The 19,183-nt window shown below is 42.8% G+C and overlaps 1 protein-coding gene across 3 annotated transcripts in view; it reads left to right on the plus strand.

Moving 5' to 3' along the window:
- lrrk1 (leucine-rich repeat kinase 1) overlaps positions 1-19,183 on the plus strand; it is a 108,304-nt gene that overhangs the window by 53,427 nt on the left and 35,694 nt on the right. For all 3 annotated transcript variants that reach the window (XM_019356013.2, XM_025910560.1, XM_019356012.2), the window contains 12 exons: positions 7,194-7,306; positions 7,640-7,854; positions 8,403-8,567; positions 9,807-9,979; positions 10,139-10,259; positions 11,076-11,235; positions 12,810-12,988; positions 13,068-13,165; positions 13,415-13,586; positions 13,661-13,833; positions 14,389-14,528; positions 18,135-18,438. In XM_019356013.2, the coding sequence (XP_019211558.1) occupies positions 7,194-7,306; positions 7,640-7,854; positions 8,403-8,567; positions 9,807-9,979; positions 10,139-10,259; positions 11,076-11,235; positions 12,810-12,988; positions 13,068-13,165; positions 13,415-13,586; positions 13,661-13,833; positions 14,389-14,528; positions 18,135-18,438 (2,013 nt within the window). The remainder of the gene's footprint in view (positions 1-7,193; positions 7,307-7,639; positions 7,855-8,402; positions 8,568-9,806; positions 9,980-10,138; positions 10,260-11,075; positions 11,236-12,809; positions 12,989-13,067; positions 13,166-13,414; positions 13,587-13,660; positions 13,834-14,388; positions 14,529-18,134; positions 18,439-19,183) is intronic.

The following is a 19,183-nucleotide window of genomic DNA, read 5'->3' on the forward strand; positions in this document are numbered from 1 at the left end:
GCAGAAAACACAGATCTTTAGATTGGAAACTGTTCTTGAACTACACTGAGAGAGAGAGAGAGAGACAGCGAGCTCTGCATGAAGTGTGATTTTTATCGTGGTGGAAGCAAAACAGCCAAAACTAAGAGTGAATTAATGACGATGTTTATGTGAAGCGTAGTTTGGATCTTCTTTTGCTGCTGGTTCAGTCAATATTGTTTGGAGAGAGATAAAAACCTGCAGCTTCTGAATCTAGCACAAAAAGGACGTAAACACAAAGCGCAGACCTGCCGAAACATCAGAATCAGCAAACTGTCGGCTTTCAGCCCCGACCGTGTCCGTGCCGTCGTGTGAGAAAGCCACATCTCACTGATTCTGATCTGTCAGCGGGTCCGCGTTTTGTGTTTACGTCTTTGTGCAGAATCTGTGTACCTGCTCTCATTTACTGTTTTAGCTGTTTGGTGGTTGTTGAAATTTTGTGAGGTTTCACCTGAGATCCTCGCGTTTCGGGCAAAATAAACTTTTATTTAAAAATCGATTCAGTATTTTAATGAATCAATATCACGTTATCCAAGCTAGAATCGATTTTAATCGATAAATCGATAATCAAAACCCATCCCTAATCCCAAATAATGTCTGAGAATGGAAAGAGATGCAGATAGACAATCCAACAACCTACTCTCCCACTCAACCTAACCACGATGTGTGGCCTATATATTGTCTGTAGTGTGAAAAAAATGAATATGAATTCATGTATGTATGTGTGTGTGTGTGTGTATGTATGTATGTATGTGTGTGTATATATATATATATATATATATATAATAAATCATGGCCAAGCTTGAAACCTGGACCCCCCCTAGCCGGTTACCAAGATTACGTGAAGTACCCTCAGAAGGTCTGCTAGATGATGTTAATGCAGCACTACGGATGATACCTACAACCATGATTACCGACACTAACAAGCTGATCTACACTACGGCAGCAGTGATCAGTGAGATGCTTGGCTACAAGTTGAACAGCCACAAGGGGCAGTACCCTCCATGGAGAAGGAGGCTAGAGGGCAAGATCAAAGTAGCACGAAGGGAGGTTAGCCAACTAACGGAGTTGCAGAAAGGCGCGACAAAGAAGGTGCATAAGAAATACAGCAAGCTGTCCATACCTGAGGCCTTGGAAACTGCCAAGCAAAGACTCACAGCCTTGGCCAGCCGCTTGAGGAGGTACACCAGAGAGATAGAAGGCAGGAGAATAAACCAGCTGTTCGCCACAGAACCAGCAAAGGTGTACTCTCAGTGGCAAGGGAACAATAACAGAACAGCACCACCAAGGCTGGAGACGGAGCAATACTGGAAGAGCATATGGGAGAAGGACGCAACCCATAACGGCAATGCTCAGTGGCTAGTGGATCTGAGGGCAGACCATAGCGACCTCCCTGAACAGGGTCCAGTAACCATCACAGTGGCAGACATCCAAGAAAGGGTCTCCAGTATGAAGAGTTGGACAGCACCAGGGCCCGACATGGTTCACGCCTACTGGCTGAAGAAGCTGACTGCACTCCACGAGCGTCTGGCAGCACAAATGAACCAGCTGCTAGTTAACGAGAGACACCCGGAATGGCTAACCGAAGGTCGGACGGTCCTGATCCCCAAGGACCCCAAGAAGGGACCGGTCCCATCCAACTACCGACCAATAACCTGCCTCAGTACTACATGGAAGCTCCTGTCAGGCATCATATCGGCTAAGATGAACAGGCACATGGGTCAATACATGAGCGGGGCACAGAAAGGGATTGGCAAGAATACCAGAGGCGCAAAACACCAGCTACTGGTAGACAGAACAGTCAGCCGAGACTGCAAGACCAGACTGACCAACCTGTGCACAGCCTGGATTGATTACAAGAAGGCCTATGACTCAATGCCCCACAGCTGGATACTGGAATGCCTAGAATTGTACAAGATCAACAGTACCCTAAGAGCCTTCATCAGGAACTCAATGGGAATGTGGCACACAACACTAGAGGCCAACTCCAAGCCCATAGCACAAGTCACCATCAAGTGCGGGATCTACCAAGGAGATGCTCTGTCCCCACTGCTGTTCTGCATAGGCCTGAACCCCCTCAGTGAGATCATTAACAAGACTGGCTACGGATACCGACTACGGAACGGAGCGGTTGTCAGCCACCTCCTGTACATGGATGACATCAAGCTGTATGCCAAGAGTGAACGAGACATCGATTCACTGATACACACTACCAGGCTATACAGCAATGACATTGGAATGTCATTCGGGCTGGAGAAGTGTAGTCGGATGGTAACAAAGAGAGGGAAGGTAGTCAGAACTGAGGGGATTGAACTACCAGAAGGCAACATTGCAGACATAGAGGACAGTTACAAGTACCTGGGGATCCCGCAGGCGAATGGGAATGATGAAGAGGCCGCTAGGAAAGCTGCAACCACCAAGTACCTGCAGAGGGTCAGGCAAGTCCTGAGGAGTCAGCTGAACGGTAAGAACAAGATCCGGGCCATCAACACCTACGCCCTGCCCGTGATCAGGTACCCTGCTGGGGTAATAGGCTGGCCAAAGGAGGAGATAGAAGCCACTGACATCAAGACAAGAAAGCTCCTTACCATGCATGGAGGGTTTCACCCCAAGTCTAGCACCCTGAGGTTGTACGCTAAGCGGAAGGAAGGGGGCCGGGGACTGGTGAGTGTCAGCACCACAGTCCAGGGTGAGACAAGAAACATCCACGAATACATCACGAAGATGGCCCCAACTGACAGTGTGCTCAGTGAATACCTCAGGCAGCAGAAACCCAAGAAAGAGGAGGAAGGCGAGGAACCATCATGGAAGGACAGGCCCCTGCACGGTATGTACCACCGGCAGATAGAGGAGGTGGCTGATATACAGAAATCCTACCAGTGGCTGGACAAAGCTGGACTGAAAGACAGCACAGAGGCACTAATCATGGCAGCACAAGAACAAGCTCTGAGTACAAGATCCACAGAGGCTGGGGTCTATCACACCAGGCAAGACCCCAGGTGCAGGCTGTGTAAAGATGCCCCAGAGACAATCCAGCACATAACAGCAGGGTGCAAGATGCTAGCAGGCAAGGCATACATGGAACGCCATAACCAAGTGGCCGGCATAGTGTACAGGAACATCTGTGCCGAGTATAACCTGGAAGTCCCGAGGTCAAAATGGGAGATGCCCCCAAGGGTGATGGAGAATGACCGAGCTAAGATCCTGTGGGACTTCCAGATGCAGACGGACAAAATGGTGGTGGCTAACCAACCGGACATAGTGGTGGTAGACAAACAGAAGAAGACGGCTGTAGTGATCGATGTAGCGGTTCCGAATGACAGCAATATCAGGAAGAAGGAACACGAGAAGCTGGAGAAATACCAAGGGCTCAGAGAAGAGCTCGAGAGGATGTGGAGGGTGAAGGTAACGGTGGTCCCCGTGGTAATCGGAGCACTAGGTGCGGTGACTCCCAAGCTAGGCGAGTGGCTCCAGCAGATCCCGGGAACAACATCGGAGATCTCTGTCCAGAAGAGCGCAGTCCTGGGAACAGCTAAGATACTGCGCAGGACCCTCAAGCTCCCAGGCCTCTGGTAGAGGACCCGAGCTTGAAGGATAAACCGCCCGCAGGGGCGTGCTGGGTGTTAATAAATAAATAAAACACATATAATAGCACAACCCAGAAAGGGTCTCTAGTATGAAGAGTTGGACAGCACCAGGCCCTGCCATGGTTCAGGCCTGCTGGCTGAAGAACCTGACTGCATTCGATGAGCATCTGGAAGCACAAATGAACCAGCTGCTGGTCAATGAGAGACACCCAGAATGGCTAACTGAAGGCCGGACAGTCCTGATCCCCAAGGATCCCCAGAAGGGACTAGTCCCATCCAACTACCAGCCAATAACTTTCCTCAGTATCACATGGAAGTTCCTGTCAGGCACCATAGCGGCTAAGATGAACAGGACATGACTGACATGAGTGGGGCACAGAAAGGAATTGGCAAGAATACTAGAGGAGCAAAACACCATCTACTGGTAGACAGAGCAGTCACTCAAGACTGCAAGACCAGGCTGACCAACCTGTGCACTGCCTGGATTGATTACAAGAAGGCCAATTACTCCATGCCCATTCCATAACGCTTCAGCAAGATTCCTGACAGGGACTAGAAAGAGAGAGCATATTTCTCCTGTATTGGCTTCCCTTCATTGGCTCCCTGTTAAATCCAGAATTGAATACAAAATCCGGCTTCTCAGATACAAGGTCTTCAATAATTAGTCCCCATCTTATCTTAGTGACCTTATAGTACCATACCACCCCATCAGAGCACTTCGCTCTCACACTGCTGCTGGCTCTCTTCCACGTCATGTCTTTTGTCACGTCTTCCTTCTCTCACCCAAATGCCAAATCACTGAAGGTACTTGCTACTGCTAGCTGTGTTTCCATACGAAATGCAAGTCTTAACTGATCTCAGACAGAGTCAGCGGCAGCTCTCCCATTAGTTTACAGTCAAAGACCAAAGTTTTTTGCTCAAACAGACAAGCATTTTGACATTTTCAGATGACAGGGCAGTTCCCTTCTTCTGAACAACATGCCCAGAAAGTGAAAATAACCTCACATGTTATGGATGTGGCAGATGTTGCCAAGTACTTGCGTGCAAGGTAGGCCATCTCACTGTGTGCCCCTTCATGTTTGGACCATTTCTAGGGACAGTCTTCTATGTCAATAGTTGGATCTGCCCTCTAATTGCTCCACACATTTCTCAATACAGTCCTCCTCTTCATTCAGATGAAGACTCTGAGGCAAGCATGACAGCTGATCTTTTCTTAGATGGCTCATATGTTGCTGGTTGTTCAGGCTGTGCAACACCATTGAGCAGGAAACAAACTTCTCCCCTCCCAAAAGTTCAGCTATATACCTGCAGTAATAGAGAAACACACCTCATTAAGAACTTGTTACATTCACTCGCGTTAGGTTGGCAAGAGTAAGTATTAATAAATTACCTGCAGTGTTCCAGGACCTTCTCCAGCTTCTTCAGTTAGGGGGAGGAGGCCTCTCTGTGTCAGCTGTGTGCTTGGCTAGCAAGTAGTATTGCTTTAAAACTGAACTTGCTTTTGTAATACCTACTCTGAACTTTCCTTGGCTAATGCTTATTCATGTTCAAGTTTTAAAAACATTAAAACTAACACTGAAATTAAATTTTAAACTAAACTGACATCAGCAAAGCCACTCAGGAAACTAATTTGAAACAAAATACACATAAAAACTAATGAAATAACTTGCATGATCATCTACCTGCTGGACCAGGCTTATTCTCACCTGGACATTGTTGGGAGCACTGTGAGGGTCATGTTCTTTGACTTGTCTAGTGCTTTTAACACGATCAGACCATCACTGCTGGAGAATAAGCTCACAGAAATGCAGGTGGACGCCCCACTGGTAGCTTGGATCACGGACTATTTAACAAGTCGACCACAGCATGTCCGACTGAAGAGCTGCCGCTCAGATGACATCCTGAGCAGCACAGGGGCGCCGCAGGGGACGGTCCTATCACCCTTCCTCTTCACTCTCTACACATCTGACTTCAGGTACAAGTCTCAGTCATGTCATCTGCAGAAATTCTCGGATGACTCTGCCATTGTCGGCTGTATCAGGGATGGACAGGAAGAGGAGTACAGGAGTGTGGTGGACAGCTTTGTCGAGTGGTGTGAGCTAAATCGCCTACAACTTAACATCACAAAGACAAAAGAACTGATTATGGACTTTAGGAAGCAGGCTCCTCCTCCTAACCCTGTCACCATCAGAGGGGCTGATGTGGAGATCGTTGAGGACTACCGGTACCTGGGGGTACACTTGGACTGTAAACTGGACTGGACCAAGAACACCAATGCTATCTTCAAAAAAGGGCAGAGTTGGCTTTTCCTACTGAGGCGACTCAGGTCCTTCAATGTTGGTAGGAAAATGCTGACCATGTTCTATCACTCGGTGTTGGAGAGCGTTGTGTTCTTTGCAGCTGTGTGCTGGGGAAGTGGGGTGAAGACAGCTGATGCCAACAGGCTGAAAAAACTGATTAAAAAGGCTGGTTCTGTCCTGGGTGTCAGACTGGAGAACCTGGAGGAGGTGTCTGAGAGGAGGATGCTAAAAAAGCTTCTTTCTATCATGGACAACCCCTCCCACCCCATGCACGCCCCCATGATGGACCATCGGAGCAAACGCAGCAAAAGACTCATTGCCCCGAAATGCAGAACTGACTGCCACAGTAAATCCTTTGTGCCGGTGGCAATAAGACTGTATAACTCTTCCTCACTCTGTAGGTGATTTTCCTGAGACTATTACCTATGTTATTCTGTTCCTTTTCAGACCGTGCAATATCACCCAACAGTACCTTTTTGAATATTGAATATTTGTTTCATCCCCCCATCATAAGCTGCTACTCCCTTTATTCTATTGTACATTACTATGTCACTTTCTAGAATCGCCTGCACTGGTAGTTAAGTTATTTATTCTCCAGGATACAGTCATTTATATTACTTCGTTAGAGTTATTTGATACTATGTCTTGCACTATCCTACTACTGTATATTACTGTATACTACTATTCTTATTGTATATATTGTATATCTTATTTATCTGTTCCTCTGTCTCTCCTGCTGCTTTGAGCGTGTACATGACAAAAGAATTTCCCTCGGGATAAATAAAGTTATTCTTGTTCTTATTCTTATAACTCTGTCGTGAAGCTCATTAAAAAATCACATTGAAATTTCCTTTTTCCCCTTTATGCTCTTCTAAAATTAAAAAGACACTCTATGTAACTTTTCAGAATACCAGATAGAAGCGAATGTGTTTCTCTGTGCAGTTCCTTGGAACTGTTGCGTAGCAGGAATCCAGTTCTCCTCCTACAACTGTTTCCAGTTGCTTCATCCAAACAGCAAATTTCTCAATGTCATTTATTCCAAAGAATGATGAAATTGTGCAGAAGTTGTGTTTTTTCTATATATTTGGACTATCTGGCTGATCCTGAATGGGGGATTCAGTGGCCCATTAGGTTCTATCAGTGATGTTTCATGCAGGATGAATAAATGTATTTTATAAAAAAGAAAAAGAAAAAATCCAATGATGTTTAAAACTGATGTTTAGATGTAGTAGTTCTGAATGTCCTGCCTTTGATGTGAATCTGACTAATGTAGTTTCTCTGGAATCAGTAATCCTGGAATCCGGGAGCTTCCAACAGAGCTCGGTCAGCTCTCCAGTCTGTGGCACCTGGACATTGAAGACCTCAACATTACTAATGTTCCCCATGAAATAAGAAAAGAAGGTATTTCCACCTGCATTTTCTGTTCAAAGTCACTGTGTCTTATCGAGGGGTTTGTGTGTGCCTGCTTCTTTTTTTGGTTCTTTGTTTACTGTCTGTTGTTGAGTTCATAACATTTATATTAGTTCTTACCTCATCATATATTGCCTTACAAACACATGCAAGGAGTGAAAATTCAAAATTACTTTTTAAAAAATGTACATGAACAATTAAAAAGGTTAGCATAAGTTCTAAGCATTGCATTTAAAAGTAAATTGAAGTGTGCTGGGTTTGTTGCCATCTGTTATTTCCTGTCATTGTAAGATGTGATCATATTCTCTAACAATGGTTTCGCAGGTCCTGCATCTGTCCTGGCTTTCCTCCGGGCACAGCTTCGAAAAGCGGAGCGTTGTAAACTGTTAAAGATGCTGGTGATTGGTCCACCACGGCAGGGCAAGTCAGCCCTCCTCGAGGCTCTGCAGACTGGCAAAGCCTCCCCCTTCACCCCAGCAGAATGCAGCATCTCCACCTCCACCTGGGAGCTGGATAAACCTAGTGGAGGCAAGAACAAAGTGAGGGAAACAGACATTACGTAGTATTGTATACACACACAGAGAGATATTTCTATTAATCATTTTATGACCATAATATGGTTTAAATTTTAGAGATAAAAAAATCTACACAGGATTCGGAACAAGGCTCAATTTGTAGACGAGACATATCAGCATGTGTCAGTGGACGACTTTGGAAACTGGGGTGTTAATACTGTGGTCAGGGACCTCTGCAACTACTCGATCACATTCTTAAGCAAGGACAAACATCTCTCCACTCAAAGTTAGTTTGCATCTTTGTGGAGAAGGACTCATACTGTGCTATGATTAGCTTAAACACTACCATGAAAGAAAATAATTTCTGACATCAGAAGAAATTCTTTGGAATGTTAAACCAAAGGGGTTGGGGTGGGATCCATTTTTATTTTTTCAATTTTAGTGAAAGTAATAAACTTATTCACAGTGTGGTTTTTTTGCACTGGTTAGTTGTATTCTGAGATCATCATCACCTGTTCTCAAATTCAGTTCATGCTTTAAAGTTGACCTAGCTCTCATTTTGTTGCCCACAGAAAGACACTGTGATTTTCAATGTGTGGGACATTGGTGGTCAGGCCAGCATGTCCACAGTGAACCAGTGTTTCTTTACTGATAAGGCTTTGTATGTGGTCATCTGGAACCTTGCAATGGGAGAGGAAGCTGTGGCCAACCTGCAGACATGGCTGCTCAACATAGAGGTAATTTTTTTCTTTATTGCAATAGTGAGAGATATGACAATTAATACAGGATGTTTAGGCTGGAGGTGCATGAGGGAGGATTTGTGTAAAAGTGTGGATATCATAGAGCAGTAATATGTAGGAACATCTGTAATCTCTGCTGAGTATGGTGTGGAAGTCCAGAGGTCAAAATTAGATGAAAAGGACCAAGCTAAGATTCTGTGGGACTTGCAGATCCAGACGGGCAAACTGGTGATGGCTAACCAACCGGACATAGTAGTAGTGGTGGACAAGCAGAGGAAGAAGGGTATAGTAATAGATATAATAGCTATACCATGTGATAGCAACAGCGGGAAGAAGGAACATAAGAAGCTGTAGAAATACGAAGGGCTGACAGAGGAGCTCGAGAAGATGTAGAGGTGAAGGCAACCGTGGTGATTGGCACACTCAGGGCCGTGACCTCCTAACTGGGCAAGTGGATCCCCTGGTGAGATCCTTCCCATTTTTATTTTCTAAAAGACTCAAGTCGTTGGGTATAAGAACCAGATGAGCTTTCTGTAATAAAAAATATGTTTGTGGTAATAGTGAGTGGAAGGTGTTCTGGTTTAAAGAAAAAGAATTTTGTTCTTTGACTAAATAAACTAACCACATGCCAGTCATGTTAATGGAAGTATGATAATGGGAAAAATGTTGCTTCCATCACTTTGCTGAAACTTTGTTTTTGAAGGATAGTCTCTAATTAGGCTTCCTGGATTTGTTTTTGTCTGTTTTTTGACCACAGTGAAATGTTTTCCAAGTGTCTTTGTCTTCTGAGTTTTAGCTATAAAAAAGAATTATCGTAAGATGTAGTGCTTGGAGCTGACTACAAATGCTACATCTACATTTAGAACTACACTTATAAGTACAAGAAATTTTACTCCAGACAGAAGTGTCAGTCTATATAAGTCTATGTCAGGCCAGTGACCTCAGCAACAGAAGAGCTGATTGTGGTGTGTTGATTCCAGATTTAGTTAGTGCCCAAGATTTTTAACAAATGTATGCGGCGTGGCGCATGAATTGATCTTATATAATAAACTGACATCTACCATGAAAAAAATTCAGTAGTAGTGATTATTGATATTAAACAGTAATAGAATAGATACATCTGTATTCATTCTCTGTTTTAAAAATCAAATCTGCAGGTTATTTTGTCATTTTTATGCTTCTTTCTTTATCATGCTGTCAGTTTTTATATTATTGCTTGTGTGCTATATCCTACAGGCACGAGCCCCTAACTCTGCAGTGATTGTAGTGGGAACACATCTGGATCTTATTGATACCAAGTTTCGTACGGAGAGACTGGCAACACTGAGGGCTTACGTTTTGGCTCTGTGTCGATCCCCATCAGGGACTCGAGCTGCTGGTTACCCTGATATCACCTGCAAACACTTGCAGTAAGTACACGTTTAACATTTCTATTGCTTATTAACATTAGACTTCCATGCCAATATTGTTTTTGCTCTGTTTACTTCATGCAAATTACAGACCATCTTTTCGGAGTATTTATTCTTTTGTGTGTGTGTATACGCATGCGTGCTTTTCTTGGTTTTCAGTGAAGTGTCCTGTAAAACCCTGGAGGGATTTGATGGTCTAAAGATGCTGATCTACCATGTGGTTCTCTCCATGAAGGATAACAGCAGCTTAGCCTGTGGTGGCAAACTGCTAGGCAGACTGGTAAGCAAACTAATCATATAATCATGTACATGTAGAGACAGTGTTGCACTTTGACCCTTCAGAAAAGAGTGTTTGCTTTCTGTATAAATGTATACAGTGTTTTTAAGAGTGATTTTAAGTGACCTAGCAGTGGGAAAAGAGTTGTGAAAACTGATATAGTAATCTTTATAACCATGTGTTTTGTCAACAAACTCTATGCAGAAGTTTTAATTATTTGTTCATTTATAATAAAGTTATTATCCCTCAACCTTAAGCTCAAATTCTTGTGAGTGTGATAACCGGTGAAGGAAGTCACCTAGAATTTTCAAATTGATACCATAGGTGTGTCTACTAGGAGACTGAGGGAGTAGCACAGGTGGTTGCCAGTATTTTATAAATACAGGACACTGTATAATAATAATAATAATAATGATAATGGATTGGATTTCATATAGCGCTTTTCAAGGCACCCAAAGCGCTTTACAATGCCACTATTCATTCACTCTCACATTCACACACTGGTGGAGGCAAGCTACTGTTCTAGCCACAGCTGCCCTGGGGCAGACTGACAGAAGCGAGGCTGCCATATCGCGCCATCGGCCCCTCTGGCCAACACCAGTAGGCAGTAGGGTAAAGTGTCTTGCCCAATGACACAACGACCAGGACAGAGAGCACGGGGATCGAACCGGCGACCTTCCGGTTGCAGATATGCTTCCCAACCCCCCTGAACCACGGTCACCATGTATAAACTTTTTATGACAATTTTTAAAGTGATAGCATAGGGTTCTTATTTTACTTGAAAGCAAAGTAAATTTGTACCACTGTTGTCTCCTCCAGATTCCCAGAAGCTACCTGGCACTCCAGGAAATAGTCATAGCCGAAAAGGAGAGGCGACATTCCGAAGGAGAGCTCCAGTACCTAACTGATGCACAGCTAAATGACATCATTGAACAAAACCCAGGAAGTGACATCAGAGATTACGAAGACCTGCAGACTGGTATTATGAATGCAAGCATTTGAAATGTGGAAATCATTTATGAAAATTCATACATTTACATTCTTTATTTGGGACATTTTTCCATGTAATTTGATGAGCCAATACAGAGTCACCAGTCAATGAGTGGGTGGAAGGTGTCTTCTTCAAAGTCATTGAATAAAGTCAGCCAACAACAGTGAACATAACAGCTGTGTACATTACCATATCAGTGTTTCTGGTAACATTTTCTCTCCTAACATTAAGTTGCCACTTAAAGAGATTCCAAAGAAGTACTCCGTTTTAATGTACAAAACAAACCCCTTATATTTTTTTCTGTGTGCATAAAACTTGAGATAATCCAATTTATTTACATGGACACATTGCTGCCACAACATTGGAAACAACTTTATTTATTTGTTTATTGAACCTTTTGAGAAATGTAAAAAATAGATTAAATATTTTTGTGCATATGAGTTTAAATTTGTATCATATTTGTTACCGCCAGCATTTTTTACAAATTATTTCTTGTTTTAGGGGGAAGAAAAATGACAGTGATCATGTAGAGGTCTCAAAAACATATATCAAATATGATACACATACAGGATTAGGCATTTAAAGAAGAGTGCCTATGAGGACGCATTTGCTTTTAGAGCAACCCTCAAGAATCCATTAGCTTCTCAGTCCCTGAGTTCATTTTCACTGCTTTGTTGGTTTAAGAAAAATTTTGTTGTTTGGAACTTGTAACTTAGAAACTATGATCCAAATCACAGGAGTAACCTGTGAGAGCTGTTCATACTAATGTAGATTTTCATGTTTTTACCCTTACTGTTAAACTGTACTCAACTCTTTGGCTGATTAATAAGATAAGATAAGATAAGATAAGATAAGATGACCTTTATTAGTCCCACACGTGGGAAATTTGTTTTGTCACAGCAGGAAGTGGACAGTGCAAAAGTTATGAAGCAAAAATTAGAATACAATAAGAATAAATACAGTACACAACTGTACAGAATAAAATAAAATAAAATAAAATAAAATACTATATACAGTAGAATAAAATAGAATAAAATATACAATAAGATAAAAATAGAATACAAATGCTATATACAACTGAGTAAAAATACAACGATGCCAGAAAAGATTATTGCACTTAGTGTTATAAGTGTTATAATAAGCTGGAGTGGAAGATTGCTGCCCCTTTTGCTCATTTTTGCTCTGTGTTTTGGTGGTCTGGGAGCAGACACAGTCTCTATGGGGATGTGGTTTGGGGGTGTTAATGATACTGGTATATGTTCACTATAAATATCACATTATAGCTTGCATCCAAATATAATGTGACATTTGACCTCTAATCTCATTTTTACATTCCACATCTGCCTTTCTTTCAAGTTGACTCCAACAGGTCTTTAAAGAAAGTCTTAAAGGGTGATTGAATGAGCTGCCTAGAAAGTTAGAAATACACTGTAGTATAACGTTATATAGCAGCCTTGGCAGAGGTTTCCACTCTAAATGCTTCTTATTTATGAAGCATCACCACATCGATGTGTTATTTCTTCATTGTTTTTTTCTTTTTCTCCTTTTTTCCCAACAACCAGCGATCGGTTTCTTGATAGAAACTGGAACCTTGCTCCACTTTCCTGACACCAGCCATGGGCTTTGTACTCTCTACTTCCTATGTCCCGTGTGGCTATCGGAATGCTTAGAGAGGATCGTAAACCTCAAATCCTCTCGATATATAGCAAGAAATGGAGTGATCCAAACTGAAGACCTCAGGGTGAGACTTGCCTTTCTGTTGTTTTGTGTGTTGAAACTGGTGTTTTGAAGTAATATCTATTGTGGTATCTGTTGTGCAGATGCTTTTGGTAGGAACAGGGTTCACACAGCAGACAGAGGAACAGTATTTTCAATTTCTGGCCAAGTTTGAGATTGCCCTGCCTGTGGCCAGCAACAGGTAATTTTTTTTTCTCTCTCTCTTGGCAGCAGTTACTCATTACAAGTTCCTAAACAGCTTTAAGGAAACATTCTCAAATGGGCAGCAGGAAGATTGTATGATATACAACTTAAAATTATTATGAGAGTTTAAAGGAAGATTAGGCAACTTATAAATTGTGATGTGATTGACAAGTTGGTACTGTATGAGAATGCAGTGTCCCGTTCTCATACACCGGGAATATTTGGTTTCCTTTTTGACCTCTTACAGCTATCTGCTGCCCCACCTACTTCCCCCTAAGCCAGCCCTGGACATCCATGGCTTCCGCCAGCAGACCCACAACACCCTGCAACGCCTTTTCAAGATGAGCTTCGTTCCTGCTGGATTTTGGGAGCGTTTCATTGCCAGGATGCTTATAAGCCTCCAAGAAATGGACATGCAGGTAGTTTGTCTTCGTTCTCCAATTTTAATTGTGAGTTTTTCACTTTCGTGGCCTAAAATGTTGTATTTATGCAGTCATTTGAAAGCAAAATAAAAAGCACCGGGAGCCGGCACAGCAGGAATTCTGTGATCTACAGCTTTACCGGAACACAAAAGAAGAGCCGCTGTAGCACCTTTAGAGTCCGACGCAGCCAGACCATCTACTGGAAGGAAGGACTGCTTGTCACTTTCGATGGAGGTTACCTCAGGTCAGAGCTGGAACTAGAAGATGTGGCCATTCACATAATCATTAGACAAATAGTTAAGATTGGACATAGATGGTGGGAATGCTATAGTTTCAGAAATGATTCATTTGTAAACTAGGAAGTTCAAGGATAAATGTTATCTTTTATCAAATTTCTTTAATGCCTTAAAGACATTACAATTACTGACATTATAGTCATCTCTATTATCATGCTTCTGTGTTATTGTCAATGTTCAGTGTTTTTTATTATTATTATTTTTTATAGCTGAGATTGTGTTCATATGTATCACAGTATGTTTGAGTGCTTTTAATAATCAAAGTGAGTACAAAATAAGACAACACACTAAAGGGATGTAAACATTTTCTGTTCAAAGAAAATCTGAAATGTCTGCCACTACTTTCATAAAAATTGGCCTAAAATGGAGAATGTGCAAAGGACGAATATTTCCAGCTTTGATACTGATTTTGAGCAGTGAGACATGGAAAAGCCAGTGCCTCATCATCTCTGCTATTTGAATATCCTTTAAGTTGATGCAGATACTTGTTTATGTCTGAGCAGTGTGGAGTCATCGGATGTTAACTGGAAGAGGAAGAAGAGTGGAGGCATAAAAATTATCTGTCAGTCAGAGACCAGGGATTTCTCTGCTATGGCATTCATCACAGATCATGTCAACTCTCTGATAGAGCAGTGGTTCCCAGGTCAGTACACTACATGCTTTTTTGCAGTACCCTAGCAGACCATCAGCTCACAGTATGTGAAACCCCTGTATCAAAGCTATACCTGCTAGTATTGAAAATACCCCACTGAAAAAGAAATCTTGGTGGTGCACAATTTGCCTGGAAGGTCTGGATTTACTTGGCTTGCTTGGGCACAGCCTGAGGAAATGATATGAATCTGCTTCCCCATAGGCCCACCACTTGGGAAGGGCGGGGGCAGACATTAGGGTTGGGTATATTGTATGCTGGGCGGCAGACAAAGATGAGGGCGGGGGTATGTTAACCATGCTGACTCAGCACACCACATACTGGTTGTTGGAATGTCACTTAGCTAATGGGGAAGGAATCTGAGCTAATATAGGAGGTGGAGCAATACCAACTGGATATAGTTCAACTTTCTTTCACAGATATAGTATCATAGTAGACTGTTTTGGATCCAGTGTTAGTTGGCATACATCAAAGTGTGACTGGGTACATGAATGTTATAAAAGGGGTTTAGGTGGAGAATAAATATGCTGTATGAATGTATGTGATGGGTGAATAAGGCTTGCTGTACAAGTTCTTTTATTTGCTTTTATCCAGGGGTCTTTAACCTGAAGTCAGTTTTGGTAAATGGACTGGTTCTTTTATAGAGCTTTACTACTCTATCTGAGCACTCAGCTTTACACAACTTGGCTCATTCACTCAAGTTTTTAGTGGTGAGCACAAGAACAGCGTTGCTTTTTTGGATGCTAGAAACATTTTTTCTTTATCTCAACGGGAGCCCACCATCTCAGTAACAGCTCCGCCTCTTTGCTCTTTGTCAAAACAGAGTGTGTATGCCACAGAATCCAGCTCCTCATCAAACTGTGTGTGCCATGGTGATTCTCACTGGTTCTGCTGTGTTATTCTTTCAAACTGGGAACTACATGCGCTTAATGTTGTCAGACTTCTCATTCATAGGCTGATCCTGAATACGTTTGTACATATGTACGTAATACGTTATCGCAAATGAAGATAAGGTCTTGATGCATTCTCAATCATCCAGGAAAGTAAATCTCCATAAGTTGAATCTGTTCATCTGGACGTAGCGTTTTGTGGGAGAAACGTTTCGTCACTCATCCAAGTGACTTCTTCAGTCTCAGCTGACTGCAGGTTTCCCCAAACCTTATAAACAGTACATTTGCATAATGACTGAAACCAGCCCACTGAAGGAACAATGGGCTGTGAGGTCAGTTCCTTAATCATAATTATGCAAATTCCATGACCATTGATCAACAATCACTGACCAAAACCCACTGATCAAAGAACACTGATGAATGGCCATGAGTACCATTCACAGAGAGTTGGGGAATGGCTGCAATCACAGCATTGTAAGATGGCGAAAGATGTACCCTTAGGCCCCCTCCTCGATTCAGAGATGGTCTTTCCCTTTTCACGTAAATGGCCTCCTTGACTCCGCGCTCAAACCAGCGTTCTTCCCTGTCCAGGATGTGTACATCCTCATCGTTGAAAGAGTGTCCACTGGCCTGTAGGTGTAAATAGACTGCAGAGTCCTGGCCTGATGAGGTTGCTCTTCTGTGTTGTGCCATCCGCTTCGCTAGAGGTTGTTTGGTTTCCCCGATGTATAAATCCTGGCAATCCTCCTGGCACTTAACAGCGTACACTATGTTACTCTGTTTGTGTCGGGGGACCCGATCCTTGGGGTGGACCAGTTTTTGGCGCAGCGTATTTTGGGGTTTAAAAGCCACAGAGACCCGGTGTTTAGAAAAAATGCGTCTCAACTGTTCCGATACTCCTGACACATATGGGATCACTACAGGTTTTCGCCTGGGCAGCGGTTGTCCTTCTCTCCTGGATCGGCTGGAGCTTTCTTTAGGTGCCTTCCCAGCTTTGACAAAAGTCCAGCTGGGATAACCACATTTACTCAGGGCCTTCTTGATGTGCTGTTCTTCTGCCTCCCTGGCCGCTGTGTCAGTGGGGATGGTGTTCGCTCTGTGTTGTAGCGTCCTGATGACACCCGTTTGTGCTCCAGTGGATGATGAGAGTCAAACCTTAGATACTGATCCGTATGCGTAGGTTTACGGTACACGTCAGCTTTTAGATGTCCCCCATTACTGATGGAAATCTCACAGTCTAAGAAGGCTAACCTGCCACTTTTCATATCCTCCCTGGTGAATTTGATGTGTCGGTCCACCGAGTTAATGTGATCCGTGAAATGTAGTACGTCCTGAGATTTGATTTTCACCCAGGTGTCATCCACATATCTGAACCAATGGCTTGGTGGTGTTCCAGGGTAGGATAGCAACGCCCTCTTTTCCACTTCTTCCATGTACAAATTGGCCACGATGGGTGAAACTGGGGAGCCCATGGCACACCCATGTTTCTGCCTGTAGAACTGACCCTTGTATGTGAAGTAGGTGGAATGAAGACACAGTTCCAAAAGCAAACACACTTGGTCGATGCTGAGAGTGGTCCTGTTGCTGAGGTTGGTGTCATCCTGTAATCTCTTACGGACTACCTCCAACGCTTCCGTGACTGGGATGCAAGTGAAGAGAGATGTAACGTCGTACGAGACCATGGTTTCATCTGCCTCCATAATGACATCTCTCACCTTCTCAACAAAATCCAGGGTGTTCTGGATGTGGTGTTCAGAGCTGCCCACCAGCGGGTTGAGGATCGAAGCCAGAAACTTGGAGATGTTATAGGTGACCGAGTTAATCATGCAGACAATTGGTCTTAAAGGTGCACCCTGCTTATGTATTTTCGGTAAACCATACAGACTTGGTGTAGACTCCCCTGGGTACAGCCTGTGGTATGAGGTCCGGTCGATAGCCTTGTCTTGTTCTAACTGCTTCAGACAGTCTATGACCCTCTTCCTGTAGCCACTTCCTGGGTCTCGTTTCAGGGGCTCATAAGTATTTTCATCACTGAGTAGTGACAAAATCTTCTCATGATGGTCTTTCTGGTTAAGCAAAACTGTGCACCTACCCTTGTCTGCCGGAAGGATGATAATGTTGTTGTCATCACTAAGTGATGTGAGTGCCTTCCTCTCCTCCATGGTGATGTTGGATGCTGGGGGCTTTGCATTGCTGAGACAGGCCGAAACTTTCGTCCGTAGTTGCTCTGCTTCCACTTCTGCAATATTGTTGTTACGAATTGCTGTTTCTGTGGCTGTGATCAGCTCCACTAGAGGGATTTGTCTCGGTGTGACGGCAAAATTCAACCCTTGGGGTTTGGGGAAACCTGCAGTCAGCTGAGACTGAAGAAGTCACTTGGATGAGTGACGAAACGTTTCTCCCACAAAACGCTACGTCCAGATGAACAGATTCAACTTTTGGAGAAATGAAGATAAGGCTCGCATCTGCATGGTTTAACACATCGGTGTGCTACAGAGCCTTGTGTCTCAAGAATTTTTTGTAATCGAATTATTCAAATTACTTATGTGTCGTTGCAGTCCCTTAAAGAGTAAAAGTGCTTTGTGAATCCATATGTGAATGGATGAAAGTTCTTTCAGTACTCTGTGTTGTGCATAAACTCTGATTTTCAGCCCTCTGCTACATCTGCACATAAAGTGAACATACTTTTTTTTTTTTAACTTTCTTCTAGCTTTAACTGGCAGTGAAAGTGATGGGAGTCTACTTATAGAGCAGTATGCCCCTTGTTCTCTCTGTGCCTCCCTGGGCCAAAAGAATCAGGTTGAGTTCCCAGCCAGTGAACACAGCAAGGATGGAGATGGTGTAAAATGTGAAGATGACAAAGGAAGAGAAGCAGGGGTCTATTATTTTAACATGGAGGACTGTGTACTGGCTGCAGTGGAGAAGGAACACATCGTGTGTCCTCGGCATCCCGATCAGCCAGTTCCTCTTCAAGAGCTGGTCCCAGAACTCTTCATGACTGACTTCCCTGCACGGTAAACTCTTAAATTTAATAGATTGTTTAGACTGAAACATATGAAATCTTACTCTGCTGGTTAATTGCGAGCTTGACTTTAAAGTTTCTCATAATTTAATTTCAAAGAAAGACATAGGTGTAAAGCAAGATAGCGGGACAGAAATCAAGGTCCGAGGGTAAAAGCCCTTCTTTAAGAAACTCTTAACTTTAATATGTTGTATGGTTAATATGTACACATAATAAATTATCATTTGTTTCATTTTTTCTGGATGCCTTGTGAGCCAGATTTTTGACAGTAGTTTTGCATTATGTAGTGTAGAATTTAAACCATATTTTGCTGGAGACACTAGAGAAAAACAACAAGAAAGTTGATTTTATTATTTGCTAAGTTATAATAAGAATACCACCTAGAAACTCCAGCATTTGAATGGAAATAGCATTTTCTTCGTTTTTGTGATTATAAAGTGCTTGTAGTAAAATGTCTACATGCTTTATTTTGCATTATAGCGAAATATGACTATATACCATTCAGAAATTGTCACTAGTTGTCTTTTGCTATATGAAGTTGTTTTATTATTACACTACATTGCCAAAAGTATTCACTCACCCATCCAAATCATTGAATTTGGGTGTTCCAATCGTTTCCATAACCATAACCAAACCAGCGTTTTGAGTTTTCTTGTGTTTTGATGCCATTTTGCATTATGATTTATGTTTAAATCCACTTTGTCAGTCTTGAGTTTTTTCTATAGTACCTCGGTTGT

Source organism: Oreochromis niloticus, linkage group LG1, assembly GCF_001858045.2.
Source record: "Oreochromis niloticus isolate F11D_XX linkage group LG1, O_niloticus_UMD_NMBU, whole genome shotgun sequence".
NCBI lineage: Eukaryota > Metazoa > Chordata > Actinopteri > Cichliformes > Cichlidae > Oreochromis > Oreochromis niloticus.